At 37.8% G+C, this 20,118-nt stretch overlaps 1 protein-coding gene across 4 annotated transcripts in view; it reads left to right on the top strand.

The window, feature by feature from the left end:
* Window positions 1–20,118, top strand: part of bcas3 (BCAS3 microtubule associated cell migration factor) — a 230,896-nt gene that overhangs the window by 68,555 nt on the left and 142,223 nt on the right. For all 4 annotated transcript variants that reach the window (XM_084419501.1, XM_084419503.1, XM_084419502.1 and 1 more), the window contains exons 17-22: window positions 10,670–10,794; window positions 11,133–11,298; window positions 11,758–11,858; window positions 16,567–16,667; window positions 19,001–19,197; window positions 19,864–19,961. In XM_084419501.1, coding sequence (XP_084275627.1) covers window positions 10,670–10,794; window positions 11,133–11,298; window positions 11,758–11,858; window positions 16,567–16,667; window positions 19,001–19,197; window positions 19,864–19,961 — 788 coding nt within the window. The remainder of the gene's footprint in view (window positions 1–10,669; window positions 10,795–11,132; window positions 11,299–11,757; window positions 11,859–16,566; window positions 16,668–19,000; window positions 19,198–19,863; window positions 19,962–20,118) is intronic.

A 20,118-nucleotide genomic window follows, 5' to 3' on the forward strand; every position in this document is an offset into this window, starting at 1 on the left:
TTCTTGTGTACTTGCGACATGCTTGTTTTTCATATTTAGTACTTTAATATAAAACTTCAGTGCCTTAATGTTTTTTTTTTTTTTTTTTTTTTTTTTTGATGATGATTTTTAATGTCTATGGTGCTATTCAAGTTTGATTTTTCAGTATATACACAAGAAAGAACACAAACCTCATGACTCCCACATAAGCACCATGTCTGGCCACAGGCCACTGTTCCAGCTACTGACTTTTAGATATTTTATTCCTGCGTAGTTCAGTATTAACATTCACTAATACTTTACTCGCTAAAAACACTAAGCAGTTGTAAGCATGAGAAGTGTCTGGGTGAGACAGCAATGTGAGTTTTGCGCTGTGTTAATGTACATAGCCGTTCCAGGAGCTGTGTCACTGTGTGTCCTTCTTTTTCTGCGAACCACTTCAGCTGTTCTCCTGATTTCAGCTGTCAAATCAGCCAGCGCAGTGAGGTCTGATATCAGCACTGATGACTTCATCGCCCCTTTTCCATGTGTCTGTTAAGTGATGAGTAATCTCCTTTTGTTCTTTACTTCCTCCTCCTCCTCCTTTATCAGCCAGCTCAGTACCATTTTTAGACCATGTTTACCCGCATATTAGTGTAAGACTGTAGTGAAAAGGACGTCAATCCCAGTGATGCTAGTGGTGGTTCGGTCATGATCGACTTGTCACTGCGTTGGTGTCTTATTCTTGTCTTTAAAGACTGACTATAAGAGCAGATAGTATTACAGTGTGGGCTTGAGCTTAGTCCCAAGCAAATTCCTGATTCAGTTCTATTTAATGTTTACACAGTTTTACCATTTATCTCGTGCTCAACAACCAACCAATACTATATTTGTTTTTGTTGGTTTATACTGACATAGTATTTATTAAAAGCCAATATTATGAAACTCTCATTGACTTGTTTTGCCTTTTCAAATACCTTTTACATGTAAATCCGTATGGACCAGGCCCCACGGTTTGGCACGCATGTGATTCGCAGATAACCTGCTAAGTTTAACCATCATAGAGTAAAAGTTTATCATTTGGACGTGTTTTGTCTTGCCAATTTACACATTAAAACTATTTTTAGTTTTACTGAAAACTAACGTTTCAGAACAATACCCGTTCTTGTCTTAGGACACCTTTGATGATTTTTTTTATTTGATGCACTTCAAATGTTGACTACTGTATGTCAAAATCCCTGTAGTATTCTCTCGGTTATGTCACAAGTGAACAGTTGAGAAAGAAACTGGATGCGTTAAACGAGAACAGCATTAAATAGTCATTACAATTTTTTCGTTTGGTTACCGACTTTCTTCAAAATATCTTCTTTTATGTTCAGCAGAAGAAAGAAAGTCATACAGGTTTGGAACAACATGAGGGTGAGTAAATGAGGACAGCATTTTCATTTTTGGGTGAACTATCCCTTTAATAAATAAGAAACTAAAACTGCCAGTAGGTGGCGGTAAATGTCTAAATGAGTAAATAATTGAGTCATTAATTTGATTAGTTCAAACTGCTGATTTATTCAGGAATGCAGTACTTACTGCAGGACTGACTGACTTATTGGATAAGTCATACACCGAACGGTCTGTGCAGCGCCGCTTCAAGTCGAACATACCTAATGGCTCTCTTTATGAATGGGCCATCGAATCATTGTTTCAACTGATTTATTCGCTTAATACGCAAATTCATTCAGGAACGAAACACCGATGTGTGTTGCTCGGAGACGCACAACAGTTCTGCTCTGGCTTTATAGGTAATATTTTCATTGGAAAGAATTGTCAAAAACAGACAATATTTTGTATAAAATATATCACAATATTACCTGTTGTATAAAATCAATATCACATTTGCACTCTTGCTATACGGAATAAAAACAACGCTTGTGTGATATTGCTCAACTGTGTCATATCATATAGGCCTAAATATGAGACAAAGACTCATGTGTGTGTTGCTGGATGGCTGGATCTAACCTCACAGATGTATTAGGCTTAGTGTAATACGTGAATTGAGCTGCTTTTGGGCCATTGTCTCATAGTGCCATAATGACCGTACAATAGCTTAAAGAGCTCGGGTGCTACCCAGCCATGTGACATGTCATGGCGTAAAGCTTTTGCAAATCACCTCATTTTAATGCCTTTGGAAGTGCAGCATTAGGATCACAGAGTGCAGAGAGATAAACGTGTGAAAGATTATTCTGCTGAAGTGGGGTTGTTGCCCTAAACGCTCACTGGATGTCATCATGTGACTTCTTGCTTCCTGTTAACAGGCATCTTTCCCTGTAAACATTTCTCTGGAATAAAGACCCTCATAGCACTCTACGGATTTGGATGAAATCTGCTTTTTCACTCGCTTTTTTATGTTATTGTTATGGTTTGCAGGCAGGTCTGATCTTATTAGAAGTGCATGAGCGTGTCATGTGATAGATAGCATGGTGTTGCTGTTGTCCTACTTATTTGTGTCCTGAAATCTTTTATAGGCGTTTTATATCTCACAAACACCAAACCGATCATCAATGCTGCTAAACAAACCCAGGTTTAACATGTTTCCATCTCCTTGGAAACGTATTCATTTAGCATTGGCGTCCATCCATTTTCACAGCTGGATATTTGCTGTGTCCATTCAGCTGAAGTGTCACACTCGACGGTTGTACTGCGCCACTTGAGGCGCAACTAAGCAACCTGCCGATTTGATTGTTTAGCTCGGCCCGTGATGTTTGAGTATCTTGCGCCCTTTGTGCAAATATGATTCATTCATTATCCAGAATGTCAAACACAATGGTAATTATAAGCTAAACTTAGCCTGACCATCACTCATCTCTCTCGCCACAGTTTGATCTGAAAAATTCTTCATGATAGAAGTTTGCCAATGAGAAAGATTCAATGTCGGTGTAAAACTGTAAGGTTTTGTTTTGCAGACAGTGATTCACCCCTACTGAATAGTAAACTCATCCAAAGGGCTGCAACTTGTGCGGCGACTTCTGCCAGAGTTGGATTTCATGTCCTTTTTATTGCTTTTGGGAAACACTTTTGGCTGTAAAATGTTTACGGTCATCCATTGTTTTGGCTGTAGATCAGGGATCCACTTCTCCTTTCTACTAACCCTTCAGCATAAAACATCTCTCACTGCATCTTACTTCAATTAAACCACTATTGAACTTCTATTGAACTGTCAGACTGCAAGAAACGGACCCCATGTCTCCCATGTCCCTCCTAAATACCACCAATGGAGTTTTTTTAGACATGAAATGAAAATGTAGTATATTATTGAGTAAATTATATTTATATATATGTATATAAATATATATATATATATATATATATATATATATATATATATATAAAATCCACTATTTTATTGCTTTTTAACTTATGTATCATAAAACAGTAAACTGTTTACCCAGTCAAATAATGATAATAATGCTTTTCCCATCTATCTCTGTGCATCTGTCCCTTCATGAAGACCCTACCTCTTTGGGGCTGGATGTTTTTCCATTAAAACTCCATGGTGAGTTTTTCCAATTCACTCCCAGCATGCTTTGTCCGCGCTTCAGAAAACGACTGCGTTCATTCCATCTTTCGTTTGTTACCAATAATCTTTTTTCCTGGTTTTCATTTCTTGAGTTTATTCTAGCACGCTGTGGGAAAAACAGAGAGATGTGTTTTTTATTGTACTTTTTTTGTACCGTGTCTGTGTGTGGATTTGCTGTTTGGCTTTTGTGTATTTTTTTTTATTTGCTAACCTAATTATTTTTAATTGAAAATGTTGCCTGTTGAATAGTACTGAATGGAAAGGCCATTGTGAGAGGAATTTTGTTGGTCATAAGTATATCTAAGACACCAGCTTGGCATGATTAGTCAAGTTAGTCAGTGTCATTGAATTCATGGGAAAGAGAAAAGAGTTTTTGTTCTAGAGTTCATTGCAAAATATTGTGTTTTGCTACATTAGACCATATCAGAGCTCTGTTTGTCAGTCCGTCCTGCGGTTTAAAACGAACCTTCTCTTCAAAGTGATCCTTCCTTTCCTGCTTCATTTTTTCCAAACAGACGACAGAGGTTGTTTATTCAAAAATGCTTTTGTGTTCACATTCATATTGCTGTCGTTATAATTTTATTGGCTGGTGACATTTGGAATAAGGGTGAAAAAATGATCGGTGCTCCGCAGTCCGCACACAGCTCTCGCCGATGGTTGAGACAGATGTGTGCAATGCAGTTGCAGCCATTCATCTTCTTCACCCTTTAATTTGATGTGACAATTTTATTTGGACAATGTATAATCATTGGCTTGAGTTTATATGGAGAAAAACACAGAGATTTTTTTATTAGATGCAAACTCAAAAAGTTACTTTACTATCAAAAGGGAGGATTATTATGAAAGCAATGCATAATTTTGTTGAAAAAATAAGTGTTTGCATGTGTGGATAAAAAAAATATATATATATATATGTATATGTATATGTATATGTATATGTATATGTATATATATATATATATATATATATATATATATATATATATATATATATATATATATATATATATATATATATATATAGACAGACAGACACACACACACACACACACACACACACACACACACACACACACACATAATATATATATATATATATATATATATATATATATATATATATATATATATATGTATATGTATGTATAATCTGCATTTGCAGACTTTCTGTCTTTTAATCTTTTAGTTGCAGCTTCAAAGATTGAATCTCAGCAAAATGGTCCGCCCTGCATCCCTCACACCCTAAAAAAATGTAATCACATGAGCTGCTGTCATTCCTCTGGCTTAGGTTTCAGCTTTTGTTGTGGTGTCCTCACATACGTTTTAATTATTAGATCTTTTTCCTGCACTGCTCTACTGTGATCTCTGAGGACGCATGTGTTTCAAAGCATCATCATTAACATGATAAATCTTAATATTCCCCATAGCTTCCTCTTGACTGGGCTAGGCACATTAATGTTTGACACAACTGGAGCTCCACATTTCATCGGAAACATATGATTGATTTTAGATGTAGTACTAAATGGTAATTAGTTTTTCCTTTTAGAGAAGTGAAATGTGCTTAATATCACGTGGATGTATTAGAGGAATCATCTAGTATTCCAAAACAGAACGCAGAAACCACGCAGACAAATAAGATGGAAAATATCAGCTCAAATACAAAATGGCAGAACATAAGATTTCATTATAAACAGCTCAGGAGACATATGGATTAAAGTAAATTAAAAGTAATCAAATCAAGAGTACACTGATAAAGAGTAAAAAATAATGCTGTAGAGCGCCGTGACTGTCCACCTTTTCAGCTACCTTGGTTCTGGAACTATTTTTCATTCTCAAAAAATTCTGATAGAAATAGAAATAGAATCTGCAACATAAAAATAAAGAAGAAGAATGGTACAATATGAGACTGTTCAGGAAAAGTTTTTGTTGGTTATGGAAGCTTTAACATGTTTTTTTCTGCTTTATTTTTTTGAAACTCACAGAAGTGTCCTGTACAACCATAGAGCCAAGAACGAAGTACAACTATCACAAACCTCAAAACCTGCCAGCTTGTAAATACCATAGACAGCTGCGCTCACACCTGGGGAACTCATATTTTCCAGCATCTCTCTAAGGAAAAGGGAAATCATGCCGAATCAGGCACCTTCCTCAACGATATCCCAATGAGCTGGAACGTTGTAAATGGAGGGGAAAAATTTCTGTTTCTCTTTTAGCGTTTGATGCCGGCCTCCCAAATGGCTGCCACGGTGTGTGTGGACTGTGGCTGTGTGCCTGAGCCATGTCCGAGGAAAAGCTGCTGTGAGATAATAAATGTGACGTTGAGAGATATGTCTGCATTCTGCACTATCCTTTCATGAGCTTTGTAACACAGGCTCCGCTGCCTGACGTACACCAACCATATGGTCGGCTTGTTACGGCAAGTCCCCCGATACGTTAAAATGAGGTCCGTGCTTCTTCTTGCCGTTTAAAGCGCTGTCGCATTTGTTTGAAAACAAATAGGGGCCGCCTTCCCCCTGATGGCGCCTCGTCTGTGGCCGGGACTGTAATGTGGCCGGGCTTTGATGGTGGACATCACAGATTGAATTATGCCCTTGAGGAAAAGCTATTAGCTCACGTCAAGAGTCCTCATATGTTAAATTAAAAGTGGAAATGACATGCAAGGAGTCTTTTCAGTGAATTAGTTAGAGAGAGAGAAAGAGAGAGAGGGGAAAAAACACTCTAGAAGCAGCAGGGGAAATGCCAATAGGGGGAAGATGAAATTGGCTTCTGTTTAGTAGCGTCTGTCTTCCCTTCTCCTCCATCTCACTAAATATGTTTAAGTTTCATAATTTATTGATTTTCAGATACATTTTTGTGTAAGCTGCTCCCCATGCCAATATTTATTTAGATTAATCCGTTCGCTCAAATGGCCCGCTGAATCACTACAGCTTGAGTCATGCTAGCCACTTTAAGAGGAAAAAAGTGATTTCATATACAGACAAACCAACTCCAGCGGTCGTTTCAAGGAAATTCAGACGCAATGCAAGTGTGAAGTGCACTCAAATAAGAACATGGTGACCAAATCATCTTCTGACCAATGCCTCTTCAAAGAACTCTTTTACCATAGTTGGCCATAGTTTGCGCACCGCTAGCTGATGAGCGCTCAAAGTTATGCCCGGCTTTTAGCTCAGACTGGGTCTTTGCCGTGTTTTTGGTCTCATCATCATTACTGGCATGACATTATATACCTTTTAAAGAATATTTCCAGATTTATTATGCAAAGCACTCAGAAACGGATACAATTTCCTCTCAGATTTGTGGCAGACGGCTTCAGCCTGTGATCTCAGAGGAATAAATGTTTAGTCACACCGAAGTCGGTTTGGTTTTGTTATTAAAAACATCTGTGCGCCCATCCTTTACAGTTTTCCTTTCAAGAAACTGCGTTCTGAAAATGCCAGATCTTTACCTGCATCCTAGACTGGAAAACTGCTTAGCTCGTTCACTTTCCTCATTGCCTTGAACACAGCGGTGGGTCAGGAAGGATTTAAATGCTTTTTCTCTACGGTCAGTCAGTGATGGTCAGGGCAAAGGAAGTGGCGTTTCTAAAGATTTGAGGTTATCAAAATGTCTGCTGTCTTCTCTCCTTTTTTATCCCTCTTGGGATTCCTGGTTTTATTAGAGGGGGGGGGAAGGAAATGTGCACTTCACTGTACTCCGCTCTTCAAATCCTGTGGCGGCTGAGCGTGTTTGTTTAGTGCTGTGTCCCCTGTTCTACACTGACAAGATAGCGAGACGCTCTCGTCTGCTTCGGCAAAGCAGATATACTAACAAACCTCTGGTATCTCCCCATCAGCAGCACGCACTGCTCAGCTTTTTAGTTATTCGCTTCACCTCCGTCCAACACCAATAAACATGCGCCAATATCTCTCCCTGCTTTTCTTTACTTTGTCTTTTTTGTCTTTAGTCCTTCCCGACCAGCAATCCTCGCCTGGTGTCGGCTAAACAAAGATGTCAGCATCACTCCTCGTCCTGAGAGTAATTTACGACTTGATGACAGTTTTAAGGGAAGTGACAGAGTGAGAGTGCAGCTCAGCAACAGGTCACTCAACACCTATTAGTGTAATGCAAGGCTGGAGGAGTCCCGGTTCAAACACTGGACAATTCATCCACATTAACTCCCAGTCCAGACTCCACGGTCTACAACAATTTCATTACAATCGGCAGTTTTGTTTTGCAGTTATCTGATCTTTTAGTGCATAATGACTAGGGCTGTCATTCGATTACAGATGGGAATTGAATTAATTGCATAATATGCTGATGAATTAATCATATGTATCAAGGGTTTTCAAACTGAAAGGCAGTGTCTGGGGCCTGCAAAACATTTTAGGGATTAAAAATTAACTTTACATAGCATTATACAAACAAATTTGAATTGAAAATGTTTCTCTTCTGGTTTATACATCTGACATTTTAGATAATGTGTTCCCAATAATATTTTAATTGTTTGATTTGGCTTTAGTACAATAGAATTATAAAAAATATACTCAACCATTTGGGGTCGGTTTTAATGTTTTTGAAAAAAGTTTTTTTGTGCTCGCCAAGGCTGCATTAATTTGATCAAAAATAAAGTAAAAAAGTTAGTATTGTGAAATATTATTGCAATTTAAAATAAATTCATTTCTATTTGCATATGTTTCAAAATTTAATTTATTCATGTGATTGTAAAGCTTAATTTTCAGCATCATTACTCCAGTCTTCAGTGTCACATGACCCTTCAGAAATCATTCTGATTTTCTGATTTGCTGCTTAAGAAACATTTCTTATTATTATTATTACAATATTGAAAGCAGTTGTGCTGCTTAATGTTTTTGTGAAAACTGTGGTGCATTTATTTGAGAAAGAAATATTTTGTGGCATTGTAAATGTTCTTATAGTATAAATAAATAAAGTATAAATAAGTATAATAAATAAAAAACATCTTACTGACCCAAACAGTACTGTAAAACGATATTACAGCTGGTTATTTCATTTAATTATATACAGACCCTTTCCAAAAAATTAGAATATCATGGAAAAGTTTATTTATTTCCATAATTCCATTCAAAACGTTGAACTTCTATAGATTATAGATTCAGGGCCCACAATTTAAACGATTTCAAGTATTTAGTTGTTTATTTGTACATAATTTGGGCTTCCAGCTCATAAAACCCACGAAAACAGGATTTAAAAAAATGAGAATATTACATGAAATCACACAGTAATTACACAGTGATACCATGGTCATTGAACCAGGTTTTAGTTATTTTGGCAGTGTGGGCAGGTGCAAATCCTGCTGGAAAATGAAGGAAGCATGAAGTGCTCTGAAAATGTCCTGGTAGATGGCTGCGTTGACTCTGGATTTAATAAAGCACAGTGGACCAAAGTCCTCTTTTCTGATGAGAGCAAATTTTACATCTCATTTGGAAACCAAGGTCCCAGAGTCTGGAGGAAGAATGGAGAGGCACACAATCCAAGATGCTTGAAGTCCAGTGTGAAGTTTCCACAGTCTGTGTTGGTTTGGGAAGCCATGTCATCGGCTGGTGTTGGTCCACTGTGCTGTCCACTCAACGCAGCCGTCTACCAGGACATTTTCAGAGCACTTCATGCTTCCTTCATTTTCCAGCAGGATTTGCACCTGCCCACACTGCCAAAATAACCAAAACCTGGTTCAATGACCATGGTATCACTGTGTAATTACTGTGTGATTTCATGTAATATTCTCATTTTTTGAAATCCTGTTTTCGTGGGTTTTATGAGCTGGAAGCCCAAATTATGTACAAATAAACAACTAAATACTTGAAATCGTTTAAGTTGTGGGCCCTGAATCTATAATCTATGGAAGTTTAACGTTTTGAATGGAATTATGGAAATAAATAAACTTTTTTGAAGGGTCTGTATTATGAATTTTTATTTTTGTTTAGTTTTTTTTTTCCAATTTTCTCACTAAATATAAATGGATATTTGTACATGTAAATATATAACTGTCTTTATATTTTGTGTTAATCATGGGGCTCACATATTTAAGAGTTTGGCATCTAAAATTTTAAAAAGTCAAAAGTCCCCAAGTGAAGACAATTTTTTTGGCAGAAGTAAATATTGAATAGATGTTACAAAGGTTTGCTTTAGAAAGCAATCACTGTTTTTATTATTTATCATTTTGTGCATGGAGTACTGCGTTTTTAGAATGCCGTGTCAAGTACTTCATCCAGTAGTCAGTGTTTTTGGAGTCTGTTGTTTGAATGAGATATACAGTAGAGGGCAGGTTTTACAGTGTGGGTTAGTGCAGGACTCAGACAGTGATACCACATGGCTACTGTTCTAGGATGAATTCCATATGCAAGCCCTTATCTCTCAGCCCATGACCCTTTTTTCTCCTTGGCTTCTTCAAAATCTTACTGACGTAAAGAATAATTCAATAGGCCCTAATAATTTTTCTCAAATGCCAAGATGGAATGAGGCCTTCCAAAGCAACTTAAAAGCCTCCATTTGAAGCAGCTTTATAAGAAATGTACTGCCATTATGTGGTAAATGTACCAACTAGACTCAAGGAGTGTGTGTGTGTTTGTGTGCGTGCGTGCATGCTTGTGCGTGTGTTGAGCTTTAACAACATCATTATACACACAAAACAGAAATATAAAACATCCTCAGATTTGGTGAGGCCATGTTTTTCTGGGTTTGACAACTGTGGTGAAATTGTACTTTCTAATTAAGACTTAAAAGTGGCTATTTCTCCCAATACGAATTAAGTGAAATTAAAAGCATTTACAATTTATTTTATTAAATGTTTTATTTATTAAATTGTATTGTAAACTGTGTCTCTTTGGATTGTGAATTATTTTTTATTTTATTTTTTTACTTGCATGTTGTATGAATGTGTGCTGTAGTATGTTGCTGGTTACAAGCCCAGTATTTTATTTGTGGATGTGCAATTTTCATTCAAAGCTTTTTGAGTGATATCATTCATATGCAGGAATATTTGTCTTGATTCTGTACCTCTCAACTGTGTCTCTTTTCTCGTCTGTGAGGTGGCTTTATTTTTCCTCTTTTCCTCTTGATGTCATTCCCCAAAAGCAGACTTTCACTCTCTATATTCTTATTGTCATTTATGTCTCTTTTTTGCAGCAAAGCCAAGCCGCCTCCCCAAATCTCACCCAGTAAGTCCAGCGGTGGGGAGTTCTGCGTGGCTGCAGTCTTCGCCTCCTCTCGCTCTTGGTTTATCACCAACCCCAACTTGAAGAGAGAGAAAGGTTTGACATGGCTTACAACCTTTAGTGCATGAGCATTTTATCTTGGGCTTTATTTAGACATAATTTTTAAGCTTGAACCTAATTAAGTGGTGTGATACATTTTTTTAAACATCATTTTTTTATTATTTTTCATTGTATTTTAATTCATATATATTTATATTCATTTATTATTTATCATATGCTTTGGTATGCTCTTTTTGCTGCTTTGCTTCTTTAAGTGGTATCAGATGAAACTTCAAAATCTGTTCCAAAAAATCCACTAAAACAATTCTGAGGCTATGTTAGAAACCACTATCTTAATCTTTAAAAACTTGGATTTGACTTTTCTTCCCTGTTAGATCAGTCTCGCCAGGCTGTTGTTGAATCGCTGTACATCCTGAGTTGCTACGGAAACCTGGTGGAGCATGTGCTGGAGCCTCGTCCAATCAGCACGGCTCAAAAGATAGGCGACGACACGCCTCTGGAGCTGAACACCTGTCCGAGAGCCTGTTGGAATCTAGCCAGGTCTTGCCCCTAGGCTCTCAGCACCACACCTATTTACCTGCTTTTACACTTCACCTTCAGTCCGACAGAAGCACCTGACACGACCTACTGCAGTCGTATCATTTACATAAAACAGCTTAAATGGCGCCTTAATGAGGGCAAGCAAATGATTAATGTCACAGCTTGCCACGGACCCAGACGCTGAGCTCAGTCGTAATGCAATAATGCTTGTGACCGAGCGAAGAAAATGGAAACAGGCAGGGGTTGCTCTCAGAATGGCTTTCTGATCTGATTCTACATGTTCAATGATTATATGTACTGAGCTGTATAGCCCGTGCAGCCCACATGAGATTTGAGAAATGGAAGTTCTGCTGGGCTGCGGAGAGTTTGAGTCCATTATAGCTCAGCTGGAGACTGTTATATACATCTGGCCTTTTGATATGCGCTTCCTAAATTGATTTCTGTGTTTGTTTTGAGTAGGACACCGCAGTGGAATGAGCTACAACCACCTTTCAACAGCAACCACCCCTTGGTGCTGGCCTCAGACTTCGTGCAGTACTATCAGTACCTCCTGGCTGGATGTAAGTATATGTGTGCATGTCTGTCTCACTGGAGACAGTTGTTTTTAGCCCTTATTGGTACACCACAACACAAGAAACATGCATGGTAAACTCAATCTCTTCTGTCTGCCCGTTTTTTGAAAGGTTGCAGAAGATAAGCCCGTTCCATTTGACGTAGCAGTTGGTGAAGCGCTTTTCTGTCTCCGGTGGTTTCGTGAATCAGGCCTTTGTCACTCTGTAGTACATCCGTGCCCTGAAACTCATCATAGAGCCAAATTAACCCGAAGTTCAGATTAAACCAATTAGTGTGGTTTTAAACCCATGTAATTTAATAACAAGTGCATGGAGAGCGCAAGCACTTTGGGTTGACATATGAAAGGCAAGAGAATGCAACTCGAGGGCAGTTAGGCTCACGGATGACCACACATCTAATATATCTTGAATAAGTGAGCATTGTTACGTTAGCTGGATAATCATAAACATTAATGAGTAATTAGCTGTCTGGGTCCTTCAGGCCAAGCTTCACATTTCTTCTCTGCCACTAAAGCCCAAGTGCTCAAGGCCTAACGGGTAGAATATTCTCCAGAAGTCGGTCTAATCGCCATGCATGTGTCAGAGTGATGAAATAGCCGGGCATGAGCGGTCGTGGCAGCGGCTCGGCGTGGATGCGGTTCACCAGGGGCAAAGAAAGGCATAATGAGCTTGCTCAGTGCATTAACGTTAATGTCTAATTAAAATAAGCCAGAGATCTTTGCCCCGTGCACTTCTGTTACAGCAGAACCTCCCCGACCTGACACTCAGGAAAGTATATGTGCACATGCATTTGGCCATGATTCCCCGTCGCCCCCGGCCCTCAGTGTGCTGGGCAGCCCACGACGTGCCACCTTTGATTGCTCTCTGCTTTGTATCGCACTGCGAGCAGCAACCACTGACATATCCAATGTAGTTCAGGGTTTTTCAGTGTGTGTGTGTGTGTGTGTGTGTGTGTGTGTGTGTATCATAGCATCTGGTTTTAAGTAGTTACTTAAAAAGTGCAAAATTATTCAGATAATTCAAATATTTTATATATTAAGACGTATATCAGCATGACATTATTGACTATGATTGGATTATCTAAAACACTTTTTTTAAAATGTTAATATCCTGAATTCCCCCCCATTTTTTATGATTATTACCTTTTATTTTATTATTACCTTTAATTGTTCTTTGCATTGTGTCGGGCCATTAACGGCAACAACTTACGAATGCAATGTACAGGATTTTAGATTTTTCCAGTGTTCATTTTTACGCAGATTTGTATTTTAGTCACTTAACTTGCGATAATATATTATTTTTGTTTTAATTTAAATAATTATCATAATGATGCACTTTTTTTTGTCTCATCTTTGTTAACGATGGCGAAAAAAGAAACCCTTTAACAAACATTTCCATCAATAGTTTTGTTGACAAGATTCTCACTAGGGTTAAGCAGTTGTACACAGGAAGTGATGCGCCTCCTTTAGGGATCAAGCACAAAGAAGCCGTTAATGTTATCAGCCTGTCGTTTTCTTTGTAATTACTTTGTAAAAGGCTACTCTGAAGAGGAGAGAATACAAAGAAAGATGGCGGAAGAGAGCTGGAGATAGCAGAGGTGCATTGGTAGTGGACAGTTCCCAGGCTCAGTCGTCTCAGAAATGGGCGGGGTGCGTGCCTTTACCCTCAAACTGTGAGGACTCGCAGCGAGCAGGGCTTTGTGATTGACAGCTCTGGTCTTGCTTCTAGATTGGATGACCTGACTGATTAAAAATGCAGCATGTGGACTGTAGGGTCAGAGGAGCTGGAGCCTGCACGACTGGTGATAAAAGCAACCGTGGCGCCACTTCTTGGTCACTATCTCCACCTGTCCATCTGCCCAGCCTTTGGCAGCTCTCGGGAAGGGGAGCATTACCCAGCCACTGCTGATGATACCCAGATGATGGGTAGATAACAAGGACACGCTGGCCCAGCGAAGCTCCTTCGGCCCAACTGACAGCGCTCAGGGAATCCTCAGCTTGCGACATTAGCTGTCGTTGAGCAGAGAGAGTGGCGGCTGTGAGTCTGAGAGCTTTCTAATGAATGAGTCCTGATTTCTTAAGGAAAGGTGTGAGGGTTTTGTTCAGAGCTGCAGGAAAGTGAAGACTGTGACCTTTACAACATTTAGCACTTTTATTTAACATAATCTTTCGTTGTGGTTTTGGAACACAGCAAGCAAAATATACCCAAACACCTGGCATTATTTGAATAGCTGTGTTTGGAGTATACTAAATAATTAAGTAAAAAAAAATTTTTTTTGAAGTGACAGAGTAGAAAAAAATAACTACAGTGATGGCAGACACATTTAATGCAAGATAAACCCGAAGAAAATGTCATAAGACATACATGGAGAATTCTTTTGATTTAAACTTTTTTTAATGGACATACAAAATGGCCATATATGGGTTTTTTTTTTTTCTGTGGACCAAGCAATAAATCATGCATTGAAGCAAATAATAATGCAGTAAGTTAATTTATAAAATAAATAATACAAATTTAGTAGATATGTAATTATTTAGATGTAAAAAAAAAAAAAAAAAAAAAATCACATATTGATTAATTTCTATAAATATGGAAATAAATAAATATAGTTTTAAATAAACATATTTGTTTTTGGAAAAATAATAATTAATGAACATGGATTCACTCAATAATTAATGGGCTTAAATTTATTTATTCATTTTGAGGAAATGTGGGGAAAATAACAACAGTAATAGAAAACGCATTTAATACAAGACCACACTTATGAATGAATTAATAAAAAATTAAATACACATGTAAATATCTGAATAATCAGTTTTGGGGAGTAACTAGTTACACGTATGGCATTATGTAATTTAATTACAAAATAAAAGTAACTGTAATCCTTTACAGTTACTGATAATTTTTTTAAATTAAATTACAGTTACTCAGTTACATTACTTTAATAAAGTAATTGAAATAGTTACACTACTTATTACATTTTAAAAAGGGTAACTTGTAATCTGTAACCTATTACATTCCCAAAGTAACCTTCCCAGCACTGTAATTAATGCAAATTTTGATGTTCACATATTCTTAGCCACATACTGACTTCTTTATATAAATATGGAAATATATAAATATATATTTGAAATATATTGATTTATTTGCTTTTGTAAAAAAAAATAATAATTAAGAATGAATTTATTGAAGGGTTAAAAATATGAGTATTTTCTTTATTACTGTAGTTATGTTCTAGTGTGGAGAAAATAACTATAGTAATGGCAACAACATTAACAAAACCTGGTCTGGCTTCTGTTTCCAGGTGTCAATGCGTACACAGTTATGCACCTGAACAAACATCATTTAACTTGAAAGGTCGTTTGTACATGGTTTGTGTGTTGGTGGCCAAAGCAAATTTGTAACCAGGCTTTGACTGTGATACTGCGGGTTTATGCGGTCAGGGCCTGTTTCCTGTCCTTATTCTGTTGCTCACACTCTAACTCACAACAGATAAACTGCTCTTAACAGTCCAGGAGCCCTCGACCTCTTAAGCCCGGCCATTATGAACCCACTGTAACCTGATCTACAGAGCCAGCTACTGTTCTTACGCTTCAATTATTTATTAGTCAACACTTATTGTCCCCCTGGGCTTTGGGAGGGGGGGTAGGAGGAGGGCCAGAGCTTGATTGTGTTTAAGAGGTAACATGGTCTGGCTCTGTTCTGACCCATCAGAGGTCGGTAAGTCACTCTACGATTTATGTCGGCATAATGCAGCGTGCTTGGATAGCGGAGGCCGCGCTCTGGCAGCGGCTAGTGTTACTGTGATTGAGTGGGGCCGATAGCGAGCAGATTTCCTCTTCGAGTGGAGGTGTCAGTGTATCTGTTACTCACACAGTAGTGACTGTGCCATGAACCTGGCAGGATCACCTCATCAAGTGTGTCTGAACACCTGGTGTGTGAGCACTTATGTCTGCGAGACAGATAGAGAGAAGAAGAGGGAACAGGACGGGCTCCTTGTGTCCTCCAGATGAGGGCTTGACATCTTTATTATTCACTGCTGTATTATGTACATTGGTAACAAAGGCATGTGTTTGCCTGGAGGTGGGAAGGGAATCCACTGATTGTGCACATTAGTCTGAATACTTGGCGCCTGCTTAGCGAAGCCTCCAAGTGCTCCATCTGTCTCTGTCTTTGCTGTCTTTGCCGCTGAAAGCTCCGCGCTCTTTTATCTGTCTCACTTTCTCACATACCAAAACACACTGTGAACATTTTGACTGGCTTTCTACAGCACAGAAATGTTAATTGCTAATTAGGTGTTTTATTGGTGCTTTTATGCAAAGTGATTTACAGTGTACTTCGTACAGAAACAGTTATCATGGAACGACCTGAGGATTGTTTTAGCAAGGTGACTGTATAATATAATATAATATAATGGTTATTTTATGCAAGTGCCTTACTGTGCAATTCTTACAGAAGCATTTATAATGGAACGACATGGTGTTTTTATTTTTTCTTATTGGCAAGGTTATCTCATAATATAATATAATATAATATAATGGTTATTTTATGCAAGTGCCTCACAGTGCAATTCTTACTGAAACAGTCATAATGTGATTACAGTTTTTATTTATTTATTTATTTATTGGCAAGGTGATAATATAATATAATCATTTTAGTACATAACTAATCTTTACTTTTTTCTCTCTGTGTGCAGTGGTACCTCCTGGCAGCCCTGGCCCCATCACCCGGCATGAGTCTTATGACAGCCTGGCCTCCGATCACAGTGGCCAGGAGGATGAAGAATGGCTCTCACAGGTCAGTCAGAACTCCGGCCTTCTCCTATGACCTTCATCTCTGCATTAGCTTAACTTTAACCGTAATAAACAGCACTTAAACTACACACATCATACATTTCAGTGAAACACTTACAGTGATAATGCATCACTGAGTTGCTGCCAGTAGAAGGCATTAATAATTTCTTGCCCCATTACCAGGTACGTACACCTAACATGGATCTGGTCAAATTTGTTATCCTTTATTTCCACCTGTCATCCAGACTAAAGCATAGCACTGTTATGCAGGATTGTCCAATTTATTAGACAAGAAAACAAACTTTTATTCATTTACAGTGTTGTTTTAGTATTATTTATAGTATTGTTTATTAGCTTTACATTTTATATTTTTAGTTTTTAATTTTAGTTTAAGTTTTAGACATTTTGGAATGTAATGTCATTTTAATAACTTTTAGTTTTTTACATTTCTATTTAGATTTAAATAATTTTAATTTCAGTTTTATTGATTTTAGTACTTTTCACTTAGTTGCCAAGACAGCATTAATAATATAATTTTTCTAAAAGGTTTAAGTTTTTCATCTAAAACTTTAAACTCTAATACTTCAAAGTCTTTATTTCAATAAACAAATATTTTTGTTAACAATAACAATTACTTTATTTATTTATAAGATATGTGCAGTGAGATCCAAAAGCCTATAGTACAACTGTTTTTTGTTTGCAATTTAATACATTTCTTTAAAAAAAAAGTTCATATTATCAGCATAACAACATCAATGAACAATTTAATTGAAAAATTCATTTAATTTTCAGTATTTCCTAGTATTATGCTTAATAACAACAGCACTAGAGTTGCCTACTAAAATCGTGCAGAATATTAAACGTTCCTTATTTATTTTGCATCATTAAATTCTTAATTTTAAATTGTTCAAAATCTTTTAAATTAGATTCTTATTCCCAGATTTACAATGCGGTCTCAGACTTTTGAACCCCACTGTAAGTTTTATGATCTAATGTTCTTGATTACCCAGATGCAACATGTCCAGCATGTGTGTGGCAGTTTTTGTGTGGCCTGAACGGCCCCAGCCAAAGCTCTTAAACCTTAAGGTTGTTAATGTACCAGCATTAGCGACAGCATACATCCCCCATCACATCCCGCCTGCCTAATGACACCATTAACACGTGCAGCGACAGCTATTGACTAAACACGGTCTAAACCCTGTTGATGGCTCTATTTATCTGCTTTATATGTGATTGCAATTAGTCTGCTTGTCTGTTATGTGTTATGGCAACATAGCATAAAAAGCACAGTCCTCTGTGAGCGCTATGGCAGCGGGCTGTGTGTAATAAGTGCTGTCAGTGTGAGGCGGCTGCAATATGGCGGGCTCAAGGCGAAGTGCAGAGAGAGTGCGGAGGGGGGCAACATCTGGACATAGCCTCCATGAAAGCATCTGTTTCTCTCAGGCCTGTGCAACACTGTTGGTGTTAACTACAGAGAATAAAAACACACATACCGCTAGCCTCATTTACACAGATGTGACAGGAAGAGGACGGAAGAGTTGACCCCACGCTCTTTCAGAAAAGATGGAGAAATGAAGTGGAGAGAGGGTTGCTGGCCGGATGGACGCTCTTCTCCTCCACCCTTCCCTCTCTTTCGCTTCATGATGTTAGTGTCATGCCATGTTAATGCAGTCCACTGGGGAGGAAGAGTGGCGTCTGTCTAACACACATGTAACACCCCCCTCCCCCCCACCCCCCTCGCCTGATTTGACACTGCTAGTCGAAAGCAGACACTTACCCACACAGTCCTTTGTGTGCGTGCTTGTTTGTGTATATTGAAACTGTTGGTGTCACACAATCCCCTGTTTAATGCCATATATATGGCATTAAATAAGATTTGTTAGTGTAATAAGGTTAATGTGTATTGTTTTATACATTTTAATGTGGTGTGATAAGTGTTCAATATTTTATGTTATTAAAGTTTCAGTTAATATAAACTTTTTCAGATAAGTGTCCTCTTTTTTTGTGATTTCATAGACAACAAAGCGCGGTACATCATAAATAAGTTCATTTTTATAATTTAAGTTTATCATATTTTAATAGTCATAAAAAATGTAGGAGTGCTGATAATATGTAATTTAAGAAATGTTTTATTTATTTACACTTAAATATTTACTGGTTGAAAATATTTGTTCTAAGAAGAAAAAAAGATTTAAAAAATAGTAATAAAATATCTTGGTGCAGAGAATCAAGTCCATCAAGATTCATCCAAATATTGTCCACTCAAAAAAATAACACTTTACTGAAGTTAAATATGTTGCAAATACTGTGCTCCTCTATATGTGTTATACTTTACAGGTGGAGATTGTTACCCACACTGGCCCTCACCGAAGACTGTGGATGGGCCCTCAGTTTCAGTTCAAGACCATCCATCCATCAGGTCAGACCACGGTCATCTCCTCCAGCTCCTCTGTTCTCCAGTCACAGGGGCCCAGCGACACCCAGCAGCCTCTTCTTGATTTCGACACAGACGACCTGGACCTACACAGCCTCAGGTGCCGATGCTTAAACACACATTCACACACAATACTGCTCACATTACCACCTGCCATCAACACCAAATTCACAGTGTGACAGCATAGACTCATGTTACTAACCACAGAAATTCACTAAATACACATATTGACCAACTCTAGTCCAGCACTTGCACAATGCAATCACTCTGTCTGTCTATCTGCCTGTATGTCTGTCTATCTATCTATCTATCTATCTATCTATCTGTCTGTCTATCTATCTATCTATCTATCTATCTATCTATCTATCTATCTATCTATCTATCTATCTATCTATCTATCTATCTATCTATCTATCTATCTATCTATCTATCTATCTATCTATCTATCTATCTATCTATCTATCTATCTATCTATCTGCCTGTTTGTCCGTCTTTCTGTCTGTCTGTTCTATTTTTCTATCTACCTGCCTGTCTGTCTTTCATTCTATTTTTTCCTATCTGTCTATTATTCAGTCATAATTTGGGAGCTTTTCTCCACAAATACTGAAACATTTTCAATTATAATTGAAATAAAATGATTGATTAGCATATCAGCATATTCAGCATATCGTGTCATTAATTTGATTAAAGGTAAGCATCATTAACTAGTGTAATGCATACAAGTCTAATTCACACTTTTTGGATATCTCTTATTCCTGTGATGCAGGATCCAGCCCGTGCGTTCAGAGCCTGTTAGCATGCCTGGGTCTTCTCGCCTGGTGGCCGACCGTAGAGGCCAGTCCACAGTCATAGATACCGGCTCAGGTAAGACCACTGGCTGCTCTTATGTTTTTTTCCACAGGTTCTGAAGCTCTTCGATTACAAACAGCGGTTCCCAGTGTGATGAATCCTCAGGAATAGTCTCTTACTTGACTCTTTCTTTAAAGAATCAGTCTGCTGGGCATTATATGATTGTATGCAC

This window comes from Rutilus rutilus (genome assembly GCF_951802725.1).
Source record: "Rutilus rutilus genome assembly, chromosome: 9".
Classification (NCBI taxonomy): domain Eukaryota; kingdom Metazoa; phylum Chordata; class Actinopteri; order Cypriniformes; family Leuciscidae; genus Rutilus; species Rutilus rutilus.